The sequence below is a fragment of the Alligator sinensis genome, unplaced genomic scaffold (genome assembly GCF_000455745.1).
Source record: "Alligator sinensis unplaced genomic scaffold, ASM45574v1 scaffold1162_2, whole genome shotgun sequence".
Lineage (NCBI taxonomy): Eukaryota > Metazoa > Chordata > Crocodylia > Alligatoridae > Alligator > Alligator sinensis.
The window spans coordinates 289,490-311,098 of NW_005843013.1; the positions used below are offsets into that span (position 1 = coordinate 289,490).

General features: G+C 43.2%; 1 protein-coding gene across 2 annotated transcripts in view; it reads right to left on the minus strand.

Moving 5' to 3' along the window:
- The window catches only part of PWP2 (PWP2, small subunit processome component), a 31,145-nt gene that overhangs the window by 9,085 nt on the left and 451 nt on the right, over positions 1-21,609 (minus strand). Inside the window, exons 2-14 of one of the 2 annotated variants that reach the window (XM_006036746.3) lie at positions 19,689-19,801; positions 16,729-16,823; positions 16,266-16,365; positions 14,255-14,398; positions 13,545-13,680; positions 12,435-12,661; positions 11,128-11,271; positions 9,725-9,795; positions 7,848-7,984; positions 5,291-5,439; positions 1,732-1,879; positions 813-963; positions 178-358 (exon numbers count right to left, since the gene is read on the minus strand). In XM_006036746.3, coding sequence (XP_006036808.1) covers positions 178-358; positions 813-963; positions 1,732-1,879; positions 5,291-5,439; positions 7,848-7,984; positions 9,725-9,795; positions 11,128-11,271; positions 12,435-12,661; positions 13,545-13,680; positions 14,255-14,398; positions 16,266-16,365; positions 16,729-16,823; positions 19,689-19,801 — 1,796 coding nt within the window. Of the gene's footprint in view, positions 1-177; positions 359-812; positions 964-1,731; positions 1,880-5,290; positions 5,440-7,847; positions 7,985-9,724; positions 9,796-11,127; positions 11,272-12,434; positions 12,662-13,544; positions 13,681-14,254; positions 14,399-14,882; positions 15,012-16,265; positions 16,366-16,728; positions 16,824-19,688; positions 19,802-21,609 lie in introns of those variants that run through there. The other variant, XM_025193087.1, reaches the window with a different exon arrangement.

The window sequence follows — 21,609 nt, forward strand, 5'->3', positions numbered from 1 at the left end:
TGCCAAGTCAGAAAATACCAAATTTCATAATCAAAATATTTAAGTGACAGTTAAATTCTGAAACTATCATAAAAAACTCAAGTCAGGAAAACATCGTACAAAAGGAAAAAATGAGTATAATAAAAACAAGTGAGTATAGTCAATCTCTTGTCATTGTCACAAGACTATTTTACATACTTTCCCTTAGCAGCTTGCTTGGCTGTTATTTTATCCAACTCTTTTCTTCCCATTTGAAGGTCATGTCTTCCCTCAATTGAGCCAGTCTGCACTGCATTTTCAGAATCCCAGAAAGTTATTTGTCCATCCAGGGCTGCAACCGCAAGCTCCTTGCCATCAGGTCGGAAAGCAACAGCAAGCACTGTACAAAATTTAGTCAATGAATAAAAAAGTAGCCACACCTTACTTTAAAACCACGTTGTGTAATACTTTTGTCTAGATTCTCAGAAACAAGATTTAAAAGGATGAGGTAAATACAATTTTTTTGGACAAAATGTAATGTTAAACTGACTATAACATTATATTTTGGGTAGTTAGTACCAAAAACTTATTGTGCTGCTGAATGTTTCCAGATTGTATGAAAGAGCAAGAATGAAAACTGCAGCTTGTAATAAGTTAATAAAATTCTGACTGACCAATGGCATCAGATACAAACATTTACAGAACATCTTTGAAGGAGCAGAACCAATTCTGCCTAGTGCAGGGGGAGGCTGGACCCAATGATCTTGCAAGGTCCCTTCCAGCCCTTACAATCTATGAAATTCGTATCTGGCTGCCTCCAAATGATAAGTTACATAACATGAAATTAAGTTTACCATCTGAGTTCAGTGTTAGGGTCTCTTTGGTTCTCCAGCTGTCACACATATCCCATAATCTAACTGTTTTATCCCAAGAAGCACTAGCTAGGATACTCTTCATCGGGTTAAAACAAAGACTGCTGATGGGGCCTTCATGACCACAGATGACCTAATGGATGTAGAAAAGATAATAAGGAAATAATTATGTGAAACTGAGTTCAACATATAATTCTGTAGCAAAACTGTAAGTATGTCCACTGGCCCCATCCCTACTACATTTAGTTCTTCTCAACAGATGGAATGTAGATGTGCACCAAGATATCAGTTGCATATTGGACTAGCACCAATAAAAGGAAAATTAACATCATCAGCTTTTTTTGGCCAGTGTAGCTGATAATGTTCACTGATAAATGATATGCTTTCTGACTCAGGCCCCTGAATGCTGTGTGCATGTGCGCAGCTGCATGCATACACGTAGCAAGGAACGCAGGTGAGCATCATGGAGAGCAGCGCCCTGCAGGTAAGTCTATGGAGGGAAAGGGGTGCAGAGGATGGAGGAGGTGTGGATTGAAAGAGTGGAGCAGGGAGCGCTGCCAAGCCAGGGCAGTGAATGGGACCTGGGGCCAGGGCAGGATGGAGCCATGTGTGACTTGTCCAAGTGGTGCAGGGAGGAGGTGGGGGTAGCTCCCCAACACTGCCTGAACCCCCCAGGGGAGGCATGTGCCCCATCCCCAGATTTGTGTGTAGGGCAGATGCAGGCTGCTTGCCATAGGCTCAGGGCTCTCTGCACTGCTGCCTTTCTCTTAGGAGCCCCATGTCGGCTGTGTGCCCCCTGCTCACCCACCTTCAGGCACACACAATTTAACCTAGAAGATACTTAACAAGACATACTGTATGTTAACTGCAAAGATTCAGAAACCAAATCTCAGTCCCTTACATCTAAGAGTCTGCCACTCTGCATTGACCAGATGAAGATTTCGAAAGAGTCCTGGGAACCAGCTGAAACAATCTCACCGCTGGAGTCCACAGCTAAACAAGAGAACTGGGTCAGTCGTGGAGAAGTGAAGGTGCGGAAATTCCGGTATCTATCATAAACAATATTAAGAACAATTTTAGAAATGCGTAAGTAATGAAGTCTTCAAGAAAGCATTACAAAAATGAATGCATTTCACATTTTAATAGTTCATTAAAAAAAAATGATTTTAACCAAATGCAAGAATTTAAATCTAAAGTACATTTTGAATTGCTACAATATACAAATTAGCAATTAAAAACAGGTATGTAATTATATTTTTTTTTGTTCAGCCAGTAGAGTGTGCTGGTCATGACTTTGATACATGAGTCCTGGACTGACTCAGAGACATACACCCATGCTGCAGAAGCAAGAAATTTTTTGAGGATGCAACTTTCAACCAATAAAAAACATTCACTTTAATGTTTGAGGATGTTTGTTCCATTACATGTACTATGTCACTATATGGATAATGGAGTAGCTCCTGGGTGTGTGTATACAGCTAATTGCCTTCTATGATGAGGTGACTGGCTCTGTGGATGCAGGCAAAGCAGTGGATATGCTATATCTAGACTTTAGCAAGGCTTTTGATATGGTCTCCCACACCATTCTCGCAAGCAAGCTAAGGAAGTATGGACTGGATCAACAGATTGTAAGGTGGATAGAAAACAGGCTGGATTAATGGGCTCAGAGGATAGCAATCTATGGCTTGATGTCTAGTTGGTAGCCAGTATAAAGTGAAGTGCCCCAGGAGTTGGTTCTGAGGCCAGGCTTGTTCAATACCTTCATCAATGACCTGGAAGATGGGATGGAGTGCACCCTCAGCAAGTTTGCAGATGACATCAAGCTGGGGGGAGTAGTAGATACACTGAGGGAGTAGGGCTACATTCAGAGAGATGTAGATAAATTGGAGGACTGGACCAAAAGAAATCTCACGAGGCTCAACAAGGACAAGTGCAAAGTCCTGCACTTGGGACGGAACAGTCCCATGCACCAGTACAGGCTAGGGACTGACTGGCTGGGCAACAGCTCTGCAAAAAAGGACCTGGGGGTTGCAGTGGACAATAAGCTGAATATGAGGTAACAATATGCCCTTGTTGCCAAGAAAGCTAATGGCATACTGGGCTGCATTGATAGAATTGTTGCCAGCAGACCAAGGGAAGTGATTCTCCTCCTTTATTTGGCAGTGATGAGGCCACACCTGGGGCACTGTTCAGTTTTTGTGCCCCCTACAACAGAAAGGGTGCAAGACAAAATGGAGAAAGTCTAGCGGAGGGCAACAAAAATGGTTAGGGGATTGGGCACATGACTTCTGAGGAAAGGCTAAGGGAACTGGGTTTCTTTAGTTTGGAAAGAAGACTGAGGGGGGATTTAATAGCAGTCTTCAACTACCTGAAGTGGGGTTCCAAAGAGGATGGAGCTAGACTGTTCTCAGTGGTGGCAGATAACAGAACAAGGAACAATGGTCTCCAGTTGCAGCAAGGGAAGTTTAGGTTAGATATCAGAAAAAATTCCCTCTCCAATAGGGTAGTAAAGTGCTGGAATGGGTTACCTAGAGAGGCTGTGGTCAGCCTTGGAGGTTTTTAAGACCTGGTTACACAAAGCCTTGGTTGGAATGATCTAGTTGGGGATGGTCCTGCTTTGAGCAGCGGGTTGGATTAGATGTCTCCCGAGGTCTCTTCCAACCCTAATTTTCTATGATTCTATGATCTTCTGCCTAATGGTCTGCACCAGAAATGTTCTTGTTTTGTTAGTTTCCTTTACTGAGCGAGTTAGAGCATACGCTCCTCTACCTAGATATCTTAAATCTTGCAAGCCTGTTCCTCTTACTGAATTTCTGGCCTACAGCAACAGGTATAGTGCACAATTCACTGCATACAGAAACCATTTCAGAAGGGGTCTGTGCATATAAAGTAATTTGAGGGACAAGGATGGAGAAAAGCAATCCATAATGGGTATTGGAAATTCTGTAAGAGGGTCTATTATGCATTATATGAATATGGAACCCTTATAAGGCACATATTCTTATTGCATCGGTCCCTTACATTTAGTGCCCACGCCATTCATTCCTTGATCCTGGAAACAATGTAAGGGATAGTTTGGTAACAACTAGGTAACTAGAAAATCCTTTTCTTTATATTCAGGTTTATGGAAATACAAACTATAGATCATCTAAGCATTAAAAAAACCCTAAGAATTATTTGATTCCAGATGCAGAACACAGATCTAAAAATACATAATGTTCTATATGAAGAAAAAAAAAGACCAAGGAGGAATTTGATAAGTGCTGAAATATCTGAAGGGTAGCCATACAGATGATGGTGACAGAATGTTTCTCTATGGCAGAAGGAGCAGGACAAGAAGTAACTGCCTTAAATTACAACAAGGAAAACTGACATTGGACATTAGGAAGAACGTTCTAACTATAAGGGTAGTTAAGAATTGGAACAGGTTATCTAGAGAGGTTGTGGAATTGCCATCTTTGGAAGTTTATACAGGGGCAGGTTTAGACAAGGATGGTCTTGGAAGAGGGTTGGATAGATGATTCTCGAGGACTCCTCAAGGACCCTGCATGCTGGCTGGGTGGCCTGTTCATATTCTCTAAGCCACAGGTGTTCAACCTCTGGCCTGTGGATGAAATGCAGCCCACAGAGCCATAGGGTACCTGGCCTGCAGGGTTCCCCAGAGACAAGGAAATTTGGCAGCAGGGGTGAGGTGGTAATAAATACAGCCACCCTCTCCCACTGCCAAATTCTCAAAACCTAAGCCCTGCGCAACAAGTTGGAGCCAGGTCATACCCCATCCCCCCAGCACCATGGCTGGATGAAGCCAGGCCATGTCCTTTCCCCCATGGGGCCAGGCTGGGGCCAGCTAAAACTCCCAAACCCACCCCACCCCTGCATGCAGGGCCAGGCCAGATCCCCTCCCCGTCCCTCCACAGGGCCAAGCCATGCCCCCTACCACCACAATTGACTGGCCCATGCCCCCTTCATCCCCCCAGGAGCTGGGCTGGGGTTGGGTCATGCCCCCTTCCCCCTGTGGGACTTAGCCACAATGCCTCCCTCCTCCCAATGAGGCTAGATTGGAGCTGGGAAGCCTCCTGTCGCAATTGCCCCATGTCAGATCAGGATCACCAGCCGGATCTGACTTGTGGATGGCTTGGGCACTTCCCATCTGACCCGCCAGCCAAAAAAGCTGAGCACTATCCTAGATCACTGCTTCAGCAGTTTTGTCACTTAGTCATAAACTGATAAAATCACCATCAATCAGTAAAGCAGTGCTCAGACTTGAACAACTTGGTCTTATGATCGCTGAGCACTGCAGCAGGCAGCTCTTTAGAGTGTTGGGATGAAAACACAAGATATAAAAAAATGGAGCGTGGGGACAGACTGCTTGACATTTTGATAACTGTACCATGGCTGAAACTAATGTAATAACCTGCTAGACAAAAAAGGCAGTACAGAGAGTCTTAAAGGGGACATACCTATGAAGGTCAAAGGCTCGCACTGTTCCATCCAGCGAAGCGCTCAAAATAACATAACCAGTAGACGTAAAAGTTACAACAGAGACACTGCTGGTGTGTTCAGTAAATGTGACAAAACAGAAGCCACTACTGGTGTTCCATACTTTTACCTGCACAAGAAATGGGAAGAACTACTAAAAACCTCTGCGTCATATATCGGGGGAGAGAGAGAGAAGAGGGAGAGAGCATGTTGAAACCTTTCTTGTTCACAACAGATTTGTCAGGGTGGATAAAAATCAATGATTAAAAAAATTAAAATAAAATAAAATAAATTGATTTTTTATTTAAAATCAGATTTTTTTATTTAACTGTATTTTAAGCTTTTTAAAAAAATACACATATAAAGATAATTTTAATTTAAGATATCTTAAAGCTCAAATATATCATCATGGAATGGGGATTATAACTTCTAATGATATACTATTTGAAACAATATATTCATGTAACATTTTTAGAAGTTATAAATACATCAGAGGCCATGGACTATATTAGGGGCCCAATCTTATGGGGTTTCCAGAGGCTCCTCTATAGATTAGCAAAGATTAAAGAAAACCACACTACCCAATGGGACTCAGTGCTCAGTGTAGAAGATCCCATTAAGCATCTCTGTGACGCTTAATTTTAGTTGTCAAACTCTGGATTTGTGTCTCCAGAGATCATAGGCAGACAAGGTTCTTTGGGTAGATGTGGTATCTTTTATTAGACCAAGTAAATAGTTAGAAAAAATGTTCTTTGCAAACTTTTGGGCACAAACACTGTTCTTCAGGCATAGGGAGAGTCTGCCGTCTCCAGAGATAACATCCTTGTTAACAGCAGTATATGAGATGAGAGATAACAGACCGGATTACCCACCCATCAGCCCTACTGTCTCTCTGCAAGTCTGTGTACACACAGTCAAACCCTTACCTTTCTCTAGAAGTGCAAAGTTTCAAGAAGTTAAATGAATAAAGGACATCAAAAAACAAGAATGCATTTCTTGCAGAAAACAATGATTAAATCAAAGCTTTCTGTCTAGTGATTTAAATCAAACCAACCCTGAGATTTGTCATTTCTTTCAACCAAAAGCCTAGTTTTGCATGCCTTAATCTCAGCCAGAACTCCTAATCCTGTCAGTCAGCATTCCATTAACTGAGGAGTGCAAGACTGGGCCTTTCATTTCCAAAGTGAAAAATAAGTGGAGCTGGTCAAGAATTTTTTGCTCACATACCCTGCTAAGGAGCCAGAAGAGTTCTAGGTTCCCCGTAAATCATTTTAGCAAAAAATTCCTGACCAGCTCTACTCTGCTTCAAATTTCTCATGGCAGGGGGTGTGGAAGAAAAATATTTAATTTTATTATATATATAAATTTCTGGACCATAACTGAAGAAAAAATAGGGTCCATGAAAAATCCAGAAAGTGGTTGTACTCTATAGTTCTAATGTAGAAATCACCCATGACAGACACTTGTTTTTCTTTTAAAAAAGCAATGGTACAGTAAAGAAAATGTTGTTTGGAAATTAAATACTTTTGTAAAGTTGAGCTTGCAGAAAAGGACAATTTTCTTGCCATTTTCCAGTTGGTCTAATAAAAGGCATCATTTTGGAACCAAGAGTTCTAGTTTTTTGTATGTCTTTTTGTCTCAGATCAACACGGCTACCAAGTACACCCCTGAAACATGGAAGATGCCGAATTTCAGCCGATTTTGGATTTTAAACTTCACTGCAGAACTACAAGGAAGTTTTTTTACCTCCCTGCCTGCCATCTGACACCTCCAGGGAAGGAATTCTATCTGATCAACACATCAAAGAGCTACTCAACACAGCTCACAAAGACACACTCATGGACCCAGAGGGACAGACTTCCATCTTCACCTCTCTCTGTGCAAAAATGAAGTTTATTTCCTACCTATGGGGACTTTTTACCATCTTGTACCATCTACACTTTTCCCAGAGCCTGACAAAGGGACTTTGATCCTGAAAGCTTGCAGAAAAGGACAAATTTCTTGCCATTTTCCAGTTGGTCTAATAAAAGGTATAATTTTGGAACCAAGAGTTCTAGTTTTTTGTATGTCTTTTTGTAAAGTTGATGTATTTTATCCTGAGATAGGTACTTCCCAACTACTGCAAAGGCTTGGCACATCTTGCTAAGTTTGGGGTAATAATTGTACATCATTAGGCTCCCATAAACACTTATGCATTAATGTAGACAGATGTTAGGGGCATTAATACAACCCCCTCCAACATTTTTTATCCTGTACCTGCAGTTGTTCCAAATGCAAATTCCTAGCTGCTAAAACAGGTAGATTAAGGGAAACAATGGAGCCCTCAAAAACATCCCTACGATAACCACTCGAATGATGTACAATTTTGTAGAGAAAAATCACTTCCAAGGCACATTCAAGGGCTCTGAAGATAAAAACAACTTGCGTAATTATACAAAATGTCATTTAGAGTAATGGAGCTTTCTACAATGCATTCAGACTTATACTGCTTACTGCGCTCTTGAGATTCATAAAATGAGATTTTAATGGCCCACTTACTTTCCCATCATCCCCTCCAGTAACTAAGTATTGTCCATCTGGAGAATATGCCAGCGAGACCATACTGTTGAAATGGCCCTGCTGCTTCAGTACATAAGACTCACTTTGCCATTCCCACACCAGCAGCTGACCCAGACCTGTAAATGCAATGGAGAAAGACTGATACAGAATTCTAATTAAGTGACAGGTTGCATCACATAAAACATACTAAATTCATATTTGAGTGCAACATCCTTCCCATTTACAAAAAATATAAGCATGCTCATACAGATGAGCTGTATTACATATATGTGCATCCTGATAAAACACATAGTGGCTCTTTCAAAAATCAAAGCAACAGAGACTTTCTGCAAATACTAGCAATCATTACTTGGCCTAGCATTCTTGCTTCTATCTCAGAACAGTATTGACTGGTCTTATTAGAAGAGTGAGAGGTGTTGATGGGCAGCTAAAAGCAGACAGAGGGGAAAAGTAAAACTAAAATACACTCAGCTTCAATTGTGCATTTTTATGTGAACAGATGTTCTTTAAATCTCACCATTTTTGAATGAAGCAAGGTTATGCCTAAACAATAATGAAACAGAACTAATGTTTATCTATCTTATTTTTAAGTAACCAAAGCAGCCACTTCGCTTCTGGAATACCTAGGGGCATCCCGTGGTGTTCACCCATGAATCCAAAGATGTATTCTAAAGATATTATTATTTTTGAGGGAGGCAGGGTCCAGCTTACATGGCAACGAGTTATGAATCAGCCCTGCCACCCAGATTTGGAAGAGGGTTGTTGGTATATCCATTCACCTGCAACTTGTTTGAAAAACTGTACTACGTGGCAGAGAGAAACATTTTATTATCATGGAGAGGAAAGGAGAGACTGTCCAGAAAGAAACTAGAACACTAAGACTATTGCCACTGCAATACAAGCTTTCTTGCCAAACAGAGCTGAGTCACAAGGATGGTTTTACAAGTAACAGGATTGGACTAAGACTGAAGCCTACATCTACATTGCACAATGCAGCACTATGTAGAGATACCAATGTCAGCTCCAAATAACCTGGTGGTATGAGATGAAAAGTAATGCAGTGCAGTCCAATATACTGGCTTGGATCCTGGAACCAATTAGACCAAGAAGAGCGCCGAGGCGACAGTTATACTGCTTCCAGCTCCAAACTTAACTCACCTCTCTCCAACATGGCTCTGCATTATGCTGTGTACACATACACTGAAAAATCTAGCTTCCGTTCCACATTCTACCACAGCCTTCACTTCTGACTTGAATCTAACGACTGTATTACTCTATATCAGGGGTGGCCAATCTAAGGCTCTAGAGGCACACGCAACTCTTCAGAAGTTAATATGCATCTCCTTGGATCTTTGCACAAGCACACGGTGACTAGCTTGCATTTGAAATCAACCCACATTTCTTGGAGTAGCAGGAATTAAAGTCACCATCAGTGAAGCTGCAAGGTAGCATACATATTCCTTATGCCTGTAATTTAAAATTACTATTTTTTTTAGGAGATTTCATACCAACATTCCTGATTTAGCCCATGGCAGATGAAGAGTGATATTTGGAAGCTGGTCACTGTGTGCTTGTACAAAGATCCAAGGTGACACACATTAACTTCTGAAGAGCCACATGTGGCTCTGGAGCCGCAGGTTGGCCAACCCTGCTCTATATCATAAGACTTTTATACAAGCAAATTTGTTAATAGGCTCAAAAAGCTGAGAGACTATGATAAGTCAACAACAACAAAACTTAAGTGTACCAGGGCTAGATGGGAAAAAAGGAGAACACACACCTGCATACATGCAACTTGTTTGTCTGAAAACAGTTCTAAGTCCTATCACTCACGTACTTCAACTCAGTTCACGCACCTGAACATCCAAAGGCAATCCAGTCACCAGTGCAGTTGATAGAAATAGATGCAATCCTCTGGTCTGAAATACTAAGAAGAAAATGTCAAGAAATATACAAAAGTGTTGAGAGAGGGCAGAATTAAGGAATAATTTAACATTCAAAAATTGTGTTTTAATTGCCTCTATTCAGATATATCCTTTAATCTGTATGCTTTCTATAGTCCTATAAAATCAAGGTTATGAACACATTTGTTCCTTCATGACAATAAGGACATAAAAATGACCCTACCAGGAAAACAGTGATTTGCTTTGTTGTAAATGGAAATTCTGCATTTACTCTTTGTATATCACCTCTTACAGTTACAATACAATATGTAATGCAATTACCACAAAATTAGGCACAATTATCTATAATACCAAGAAAGTATATATCATTTTTGAGGTTGTTGGTGTAAGGACATAGGACATAGGTCTAAGGACACAGGCAGACAAGGTTCTTTGGGTCAATGTGATATCTTTTATTAAACCAACTAAATAGTTGGAAAAATTGTTCTTTGCAAGCTTTTGGGTACAACCACCCTTCTTCAGGCACAGGGAGAGTTAGTTGTTGCTGTTTGTGCTCTCCTCAGTGGAATGTAAGCCATTATGCAAAATCCAGGTCTGTTAAAATGCAAATGCATAGCTGTGAGGATCAAAGGCCCTATGAGACAATAGGTGAGAGACACATGAGGGGGGTGTTGAAGTGGTGATAGAATGTGGCTGGTAAAATGGAGACAGGTTACCTGGGCTTATCAGATGGCAGGCAAGGTACAGGTTTCACAGACATTAGGGCTAGAAGAGACCTTGGGAGATCATCAGGTCCAGCCCCCTGCCCAAGGGGCAGGAAGTCAGGCTGGGTCAGATCACCCCAGCAAGATAAGCATCCAAGTGTTTCTTAAAAGGTATCAAAGTCTGCAAAGAACAATTTTTCCAACTATTTAGTTGGTCTAATAAAAGGTATCACACTTACCCAAAGAACCTTGTCTGCCATTTTTGAAGCACTTTACAAATACTATTTATTCCTACTGTTTTGGGGTAAACACTTTTGTAACCTCATTTTACAGAGAGAAACTAAAACAGGAGGTGAGCGACATGCTCAAAGCCATAAAGGGAGTTTGTCACAGCTGGGATTAGAAGTTGGGAGTTCCTTGCTAAGATCATGCCCCTCTTTAATAAGAACAATGTAATGGAGTTAAACAATATTATTAATTGGTCAGAGATCAATGCCCCTCTTGAATCAGAATGCTTTTGCAACCCCAGCTCATGCCAAAAATGCACTTACAATATCCAGTAGATGCTCATGCTGAAGACTTTCATGCCTTGACATTCCTTCCTCAGCATTACACACAAGAACAGACTGAGGCTTACTCAATTAAACTAACCTTAAGGAGTGGATCAAGTTGAACTCTGGAAGGTCGTGGAGATGAAAAACTCCAGAAGCAAAACCAGTGACAAGGAGGTGTATTTTCTTGTGATAAGCCGCAGATGTTAATTTATTAAAATCTCCCTCTTTGTTGAAAAAATACCTATGTATCAAAGAAAATACACAGAAGTTGAGAAGAGACACAACTGTGTTACTGAAGTGACAGTTTTGTCAGGCAAGTGTTTCAGAGGTAACAACGTTCAAGCTAAAACAGCGGTTCTGCAGCCTATTTAACGTTTGCATTTCTCCTTATTCCATTAGCTGAACTGCTAAGCCTTTTCTTCCTCCTGACACATATGCAGCTTCTAATAAATTAGGTTACCATGGCAGTTGTAAATTATGAGAGCACGCAGTAAAAGGCACTTACGGTTATCCTCAGAGGAATTATATTGTGGATTTCCCTCTGGTCACCTAATGCTAACAATTGTGGTTTCTATAAATTAAGTGGTTACCCATGCATTTAGAATTGCCTTCCAGAATGAATAATTGAATCATTAAAATTATATATACACCGTGCTTCTGGAGTTGAGATTTCTCTTTGCAGCTACGGTGTTAATATATTTGACTCCATTCTCAGGATCTGTTAGATAAGCATTTGAACAATATCCAACAATTGCATATTTGAAGCAAAGTTCCCTTACATAAAAGGACTCTGCATTCCAGACTTCAGTACACACTACAAAAGGTCTCCTTTGACAACAGAGAAATAAGAAAGGAGCTCCTTCAGGGAAAAAAAAAAAATAAAAATCACCCAATTTTCTGATGTCATCTCAAAGGATTCACATTTTCAACATACACTGTTATCACTTTTAAAGCCAAAATGTAATATTTTGAAATCAACCCACATTTCTTGGAGCAGCAGGAACTAAATAGCCACCATCAGTGAAGCTGCAAGGCGGCATACATATTTCTTATGCCTGTAACTGAAAATTACTATTTTTAGGTGATTTTGTACCAACATAAAAAAATAACATCCCTGATTTAATCCATGTCAGATGAAGAGTGGTGATTTAATGCTTAGAATATCAGTCTCATCATTCTCAAGTTGAAGTCATGACCAAAGGTGCTCTATTAAGGACAGTCAGAAGAGGGGTTTAATGGCTGGCATCCAGAACACCTGAAACATGGGTAGGGTTGTACATTAGCTTCAGATAAGACTGGGTAAAATGTGAAAAATGAAGAATAAGGTGAAATAAACAAAGAACACTTTATAGTGAATGCCTGTTATACCCTTTTTACCTTTGGAAAAAAACCAACAATACTCACTTAGCAACACGTGAATATTTCACTTTCTCTCTGTTCTCTTGTTTATTTGTACTGGCTTTTCCATGGATCTCCTCTCCCTTACACTGCTCAGCAAAATCATCACCCAAGTCTATTGTTGATTTGTTCTTGTCCTTGGCTGTATCTTTAGGAGGCCTAGACTTCAGACCATCCAGACCTGTATCACACTGCCACACGCAGAGAGCCCCATCTTGACTAACTGTGTATATCTGGAGTAAAAATACACGTGCACCTGTTATGAACATCATGTTATACAAGTGATTCATAACCTGCTGAATTAAACGATATTGAACTGTTATAGAACTATATTCACAAGTGCTACTGCATACTCCTTCATTAAGACTGCAGCTAGCTTCTACTACAAAAGCATGATTCGAGTGTCTCTAACTTCCTCTTGAAAAACTCTTTTGGCTTGAAAATTACAAGCTTTACTCAGAAGAAAGAAAATTACTGCAAACCTTGAAATTTCGACATGAAATTTCCTTGGGTCCTTCTAGCTCAAAAACAGCTTGCTTTCTTATAAATATAGTTTCAAACGACATCCAGTGAAAACACATTATAATTAGGCAAAAATAGTAGTACCCTAAACCAGCCTCTATGCCCACCACACAGTAGATTGGGCAAGTGACAGGCAACACAATGCAGAGAGGGTAGGGAGCAGAAAGCAAAGCATCAGATAAGGCAGGGAGCACAGGGCAGGGGGCAAAAAGAAGAGCAGCAGCTTGGTCAGGGAGCACAGGGCAGAGAGCAGAAAGCTAAAGAGCACCTTATTTATGGGAAAAGGATCCAAGTAGCATTAGGGGAAGGTGCAAGACTAATTTGTGGGACACCTGCCAAAACAGTTGGACCCCCACTGTCCTGACCACTGTAACTTGTACTTTGCTTAAGCCATCTGATACTTTACAAAGCAACAGGAAATAAAAGTGCATTAGCAACTAAACAGACAAGCAGGTTTTTCCACCTCTAATTTCCATGAACATATTATTTCAAATCCAGGATAAAAAAAAAAAAAGTCAGAGGGGTTTTTTTGGGAAAAAAATGCTACCTCAATTTTAATAAGTATAATAAAAAGTTGTATTATGATTTACATACATTTAGACTATTCTCTTCAAAAAAACAGCCTACAATTGCATCCTTGTGCCCTCCCAGTGAGTAATAGATCAGGTTAGCCCATCGCTCAGCTCCGAACACCCATGTTGACATGTCTTTACTACCTACTGCAAAACACCTACAAAAGAAAGGAAAAGTGGTTCAGATTAAAACACAGGTTCTCAATATTTTCATTGCACAGACCACATTTTAACACCAATGGAGACAACTCAACATGTAATTCATACTAGACAGATGCCCACACTACAAATGGTAGGCTTGACAGAGATATGAAGGATCAAATAGGTATGAAGCAGCTCTGTCTGTACTCCTAGATGTTCTCTTCAGGGGCCAATGCACATATTTTAAGGAAGGTTTTAGTGTTTGCTGCCCAAGATGTATGTTACATAGATATATATTTGGGCAACTTAAAAAACAAAACAAAACAAAAACAAAACATGTCATTTTGCTTAAAGAAGGAAAAAAAAGAAAAAAAATGGAGAAATCAAAGAAGCTTTTCAAAGAACATAAAAGTGCTGAAGCCTAGAAACTGGACTAGAGCATGAACAGAAACAAATGACTTTTTTACTGGAACAAAAATCTCACGTTCCAGCATATACCCTTGATCACACCAAACACAAAATGAACCTTATAAAATGCACTGGGTATGACAGATAGGAACTCAAGTGTCATCAACCTCTATAACAACTTACTTGGAATCATCGGTCCAGTCAATGCATGTTGTTTCATCATATGGACCATAGTACGTTTTGTCCAAAACAAAGGCATTAAATTCTCGCTTTCTCCCAGGAGCATGGTACATAAGAGCAACATTGTCTTTTGTGATCACAAATTTCCTATTATACAAAAAACAGACTAAAATTACAAACAAAACTGCAGAATCAGCCAGTCCTTCACTGCCAGGAATAAGACAACGAAAAAAGAAATAAGTGTTTCTTGTGATAAGATGACATTAACGTGTTAATGTTGCAATGGTAAAAAAAAAAGTCCTGAATTTAAAATCACTTGCAAATATAGTGTCCTACGCTCCTACAAATACACATACAAATAGTTTATGGCAGGGGTGTCAAACTTACGGCCCACAGAGCTGTGTCATATGGTCCACAAGGCTAGTAGAGGGGCCAGAAATTCAGGGGCAGAGCCTGCTGTCAAAATCAGGACAGCTTACCCAGATCTGGCCTGTGAGAAGCCCCACTGTCCAGATCCAGCCCAAGCAGTGGGTTCAGTCTGACATCCTTGGGTTACTGTATTACTCCCAGGAAGAAAAAATCTTTACTATAATCAATTATGGTTGCTCAAGGGAAACATCCATGCACCCACATGCTAAAAGGAAAGATAACTGATCTGGAAGATCGGATGGAGTGCAGCCTCAGCAAGTTTGTGGGTAACACCAGCCTGGGTGGGAGTAGTAGATATGCTGGGCGGTAGGGCTAGGATACACAGAGAGACCTAGACAAATTGGAGGATTGGACAAAAAGAAATTTCATTAAGTTCAATAAGAACAAGTGCAAAGTCCTGCACTTAGGATGGAACAATTCCATACACCAACCAGTACAGGCATCCATAATTGGAGACATACAATCTAGGAACTGATTGGATAAGCAGGAGCTCTGCAGAAAAGGACCTGGGGGTTACAGTGGACAATAAGTTGAATATGATAAGCCAAAAGTGCCCCCTGGTTGTGAAGAAGGCTAACAGCATACTGGGCTTCGGTAGTATGAGTGTTGCCAGCGGACTGAAGGAAGCGATTCTCCCCTTCTGTTCAGCACTAGTGAGGCCACATCTGGAGTACTGTGTCTAGTTTCGGGACCCCTGCTACAGAAGGATGTGGACAAATTGAAGAGACCAGTATAGAGCAACAAAAATGCTAAGGGGGCTGGGGCAACTGGGTTTATTCAGTATGGAGTAGAGAAGACTGAGGGGGGATTTGATAGCAGCCTTCAACTACCTGAAGGGTGGTTACAAAGAAGACGGAGCTAGACTGTTTTTAGTGGTGGCAGATGACAGGAGGAACAATGGTTTCAAGTTGCAGCAAAGGAAGTTTAGGTTGGATATTTGGAAAAAAACTCTCACTAGGAGGGTAATAAAGCACTGAAACAGACTACCCAGAGAGACTGCATAATCTCCATCCTTAGAGGTTTTTAAGACTTGAGTAGACAAAGGCTTGTCTGGGGTGATCTAGTTGACGTGGGTCTTGCTTTGAGCAGGGGGTTGGCCTAGATGACCTGTTGAGGGTCCTTTCCAACCCTAATTTTTTTATGATTCTATGATTTGAATTGTTAAGATACTCTTTTTCAAAGTACTTTTCAAAGGCTCCATCTGTCTAGCCATCATTCCACATACCTCCATCATCCATCCCAATCCTAGAATACTATACAATCATGACTCTTAATTTCTAAAGTAACAGTGTGTGCGTGTCTGTTAGGCACCTGTGCATTATGGAATGGCATGAAACATGATAGGAAGTCAGGGTTAAGTTTCTAACACATAGCTCCACCAGACAAGTGTACTGGGAAAGAGAATGGTAAGAAACTGCAAAATGCTGCCTCATACACACTCAGGTCTACAGAAAGTGGTCCTGATCCAGCTCATGCATTCACTGGGTACCCTTCACACAAAAGATTGTCATCAATTCCTTTTGGGTCTGTTTACATTAATTAGAGCCCATTTCAGATTTTTCTTTTTAAACATGGTCCTACTTACTTGCCATCAGGGGAGAAGCAGACGCTATGCACTGGCTTCTGAAAGTGGAACTGATGTATTACTGACCTCGTGATTAAGCTGACAAGCAGAGCAGCTCCCTCTGTAAGGAAGAAAGGAAGGGCTGAAAAATGACTTGCAGCAGAAGCCACAGACAACAGACAATTTTTTTTTCCCCCCAAACCAAGGGCTTTGGTAATCCTTTTTGTAAAACAGCTGAAACTGCAACATCCCAACATGAAGATGAACAAGATGCAAGCAGCTATGGCCTGCTTCAGAAGCTCTGAAAAAGACCTTGGTGCTTACAGAACTGAAATTTCATCCCACTGCCACTTGTTTGCATTGGGCCAAGCTTTTGCCTACCTAATAGTGCAGGTGTTCCCTACAGACTGTGTTGCCATTATACTCCTGAAGGAACAACACCCCTCCCCCCATACAATCCATCACCCCCCTACCCTGCAAATACCTTCGTCAACAAGTATGGCCAGGCTTCCATCTGGAGACAGCCCCACGCACGTCACGTTGAGCCGTGTTGCCACAGGGAACGTTTCCGACTTGTTGCTGGAGGAAGGAGAAGGCGGACCAAACCATGTCAGGCACCTGATAGAACTGGGGGCACCATGATTTTGCCACACTCAGGCTGCTGACTTCCCATAGCCCAGGGGGGAGGATGAGGGGAAAAGGAGAAGGGCCGCAATCCCCTCACAGGGCCACAGCTAGGCAGTTGGTTACTGAGGCAGGGGAGAATCTCGAGGCCAGATTCCAAAGCAGCCAGCCCACCTGCCTAGGGCAGTCTTCCCTATCTGGCCTGCCAAAACCTGGTTGCTAACTTGATTTATTAAGTGGGAGGCTGCCCATTCCTTGTCCCAACGCCAGGGGCTCTACTGGCGGCTCCGAAACTTCCTTATACGGCAGCCCATGCCTTGCATAGTTTCATAGTTGTAGGGTCAGAAGGGACCTGAGCAGATCATCAAGTCCGACCCCCTGCCATGGGCAGGAAAGAATGCTGGGGTCAAATGACCCTGGCTAGGTGATTATCTAGCCTCCTTTTGAAGACCCCCAGGGTAGGAGCAAGCACCACTTCCCTTGGAAGTTAGTTCCAGATCCTAGCTGCCCTGACCGTGAAGTAGCGCCTCCTGATATCTAGCCTGAATCTAGTCTCAGTCAACTTATGGACGTTGTTCCTTGTTACTCCCAGTAGTGCTCGGGGAAACAGGGTCTCTCCCATTGCCTGCTGGTCCCCCTTGGCCAGTTTATAGACAGCCACCAGATCCCCTCTCAGCCTTCTCTTGTGAAGGCTGAACAGGTTCAGGTCCTGTAGCCTGCCCTTGTAGGGCCTGCCTTGCTGCCCCCTGACCATGCAAGTGGCCCTTCTCTGGACCCTCTCAATGCTGACCACATCCCTCCTGACGTGCGGCGCCCAGAACTGGACACAGTACTCCAACTGCAGCCTGACCAATGTTGCATTGGGGGGGAGGGGGGGAGAATCACCTCCTTCAACCTGCTCGAGATGCATGACAAGGTGCGGTTAGCCTTCCTGACCGTGTCCTCACATTGGTGACCCATGTTCATCTTGGAGTCTATAATGACTCCAAGATCCTTTTCTGCCTCTGTGCTGATGAGAAGAGCGTTCCCCAGCCGTAGGTATGCTGCTGGTTCTTCCTCCCCAGGTACAATACCTTGCGCTTGTCAGTGTTGAAACCCATCCTGTTCTCATCCGCCCACCCCTGTAACCTGTCCAGATCTAGTTGCAGCCTGTCCCACTCCTCCAACATGCCCACTTCTCCCCACATCTTAGTGCCATCCGTGAACTTGAACGAGGTACTTTTCACACCCTCATCCAAGTCACTGATGAAGATGTTGAACAGTGCGGGCCCGAGGATTGAGCCCTGGGGAACTCCACTGCCCATATCCCTCCAAGTCGAAAATGACCTGTCTACCACCACTCTCTGCAGACAGCATGCAGATGATGATTACTTCCCCCCAGCCTGAGGCTGGGCAAATTCAGTCCCTTGAACGAGGTACTTTTCACACCCTCATCCAAGTCACTGATGAAGATGTTGAACAGTGCGGGCCCGAGGATTGAGCCCTGGGGAACTCCACTGCCCATATCCCTCCAAGTCGAAAATGACCTGTCTACCACCACTCTCTGCAGACAGCATGCAGATGATGATTACTTCCCCCCAGCCTGAGGCTGGGCAAATTCAGTCCATAATTGGGCTCCATTCACTCTCACACACACTCCACACCCCGTCTCACAGGGGGCCTCTTGCATACCACCCATCCTGGGCCACACTCCACTGCCCTAGTTCCTCTTGAGCAACTTTGTGGGCTTTTGGGCTTAGCTACACTCTCACTGGTACCACCATGCAGCAACTTCAGTTCCCACAAGTTCCCCTACTCTATGCAGTGTAGCCTTAAACCAATGGTGGGCTGCATCTGCCCCAAGCCCCTCAGCAGGCAACTAATTTCACCAACATGCACTTGGGGTTGGCCCATGTACCACCCTTGAAGCCACTCTAGCAGCCCTATTCGGTACACCCCAAAGTGACACCCTTCAGGCCACCCTCAGCAGCCCTACTCTGCACCCCCACACACTCAGTCCTTCAAGTGCGCCTTATTGCACCCTATTCTGAGCGGGCCCTCACCATAACTTTTCCCAATAACACTACCGACTCCTGCGCCTCCGGGACCTTTTGTCCCTGCTGAGCTCAGGTGCCTACTAATGGGTGCACCTGGCCCCACTACACCCACAGTTCTCACAATTACCCACCAGAAGGGTCAGGGTTAAGATGCCCCTATCTGCCTTTCACCAGGAAAGTTATCAGTCCTGGCATTTAGTTGAGACTGCCGAGCCATAGGCAGTCCCACCAGGCTTCCCCACCCTGGTAGGGTGAAGTTTTAGGTCATGCCCAGGACCAGGAGCCTCCATGCCATCCACATAGCTCCTGCCCTTACCTCCAGGATGTTCCTGAGCCATAGTTCAGCCGGTTGATGTTTCTTTCATGGCCACTGGTAGCAAACTGCTGCCTCCCCCTATATAAGCTGGGTCCTAAAATGGCCACTCTAAATCAGGCACCTGCCAGCTGCCTGCCTCAGCCTTTAAAGTGGCAAGCACCCAAAGGTGCGCTGCCACAGTTACCCAGTCACAGCAGCACCCCCATCACTGATTTTAAGGTGCACAGGCGCCTGGGGGGGGGACAGGCCTTTGCCTGGGTTTCACCGCTCAGCCCCATGGGGCACTCCAGAGGTGGCATGGAGGTGCTCTCCCTTCCCCAACAAACAGGCCCTCTCCTTTCCCCTCCCCCCTTAAGCAGGGATCCAATGCAAGCCTGCCTGGGCCAGGGGCCGCGCGGGGGCTGGTAGAGGGGACTTAAACCCCCACTGCCATCCCTGCAGCAGCCTGGGGGACAGGGCCACACTCACGCCTTGAGGTGGAAGAGGGTGATACGGTTGCCAACAGGGCTGAGGACGGCATCGCCATCGGGGGTGAAGCTCAGGTTCCCGCGGCGATAGACAGCACCTAGCAGGTTGGAGAACTGGGGGAAGGGGAGGAGAAAGAGAGCCATTAGCAAGCAGCACTTTTTAAAAATTAAAAATACTCAAGATAAATATATATAAAACAAAAAAAAACAAAACTACCACTCCATATATCATTACAACTGAATGTAACATCCCAAAATCCTAATCTCTTCACCTAATCCTAATCCCCTCTCCTAATCCTAATATAGTAAAAAATACATATCACCTTACTTAAGAGATCACTTATAAAATACACACAAATACCCTCATCTAACAAAAAGGACCATCATTACCAGTCTTAAACAAGCAAAACATATCCCTCTTAACCCACAGATTTTTTCCTTTATCTCCCCCTACAGTCCATAAATAAGGCATCCAATTTCCAGCCTTCCCCACCGCGAAACCCTCACATTCACACTACCATTTCACATTCACATTGCTTTGTTCTGCCAACCTCCCTCTTGTGTGTATATATATATATATATATATATATATATATATATATATATATGAAATAACCAAGTCTCAATGTACAAACAAACCCAAAGAACACCCAAATACAAGATAAAGCCAAACAAAAGGGAAAACAACTCTTCTTTAATCAATACTGCACATTACCCCACCTTTCCTTCTCTCATCTTCTTAACCATCACCCACCTTCCCGCTTATATTAACAACTGTTTCCCATCTGCTTTTATATAAACAAAACCTGCCAGTCCACTTTCCCCCACAGCATTTCCATGTTCCTTCCTCCCTCCTCCTCATCTATCTTCACATAATGCTTCACTTCTCAATGCTAGCTGTTGGCAGTCTTTAACAGGAAACACTTGCCCCTTCATCACCAGCAGGCTCTGCACTTTCCAGGTGGCAGATTTAACACATCACCCAAACCCTAATACTCTACTCTGGGATTCCCCCCATACACGACCATTTCATGTTACCCCCGACACATCCCCGTGGTTTGAAAGAATCCCTGCACTTTTGCCCACACCTCGCTTGTAGAGAGGCACTCCTAGAGTGCAGGTACTCCTGTCTCTTCCCCATTAGTTTCCTCTCTGACACTTCGCAGTCCTCAGTAACCCCCTCTTTTGAACAGCTCTCACCAGTAGTACCCTCCTCACCACTTTCCATACCATCTCCCTATGTTCCCCCTTCAGTCATCTACCCAAAGTCCCTTTCCAAACCTTCCTCAACTGCTCAGTGCTCAAATCTCCCACCTCCGTTAGGTTGTCACTTTCATCACCCCAGGGCTGCATTTGTGCCTTGAGGAGAGTGCGACACAGCTGCCCACAGGGCTGAAGATAGCATTGCCACTGGGGGCGAAGCTCCCTTTCATCACCCATCACTTTGTCATTATCACTGTTTCTTTCCTTGAAGCCCATTAAACCCACCCCTTGCTTTCATCACTGCCATTTCCTTGAACCCCTCTAAACGCAACCCAACTGGTGTGCCCACAGAAACTCTCCCAATCTCCTGTAACACAAGGATATTTCCCACGCCCACCCTTTTTTCCACCCCACTCCATACAGAGCATCACAGAACTGCATGACAGTAGGGCTGAGAGGTCACATCTAGTTCAGCCTCCTGCTCAAAGCAGGACCAGCCCCAACAGTGTTGCCAACTCTCGCACTTTTTGATGTTGTTCTTAAAGCCTGCGCTTCGCGAATGTGAAAAACGTAGCTCTTTATATATAAACAGGAATATAGAGAAAAGAAAGAGCAAAGTTCTGATGCCTGGCTTAATTAATGGAACATGAAGAGGATGAAAAAACAGTGAGTTAACATCAGCGAAGAGCGACTAGGAAGATGATACCGAGTCAGGAATG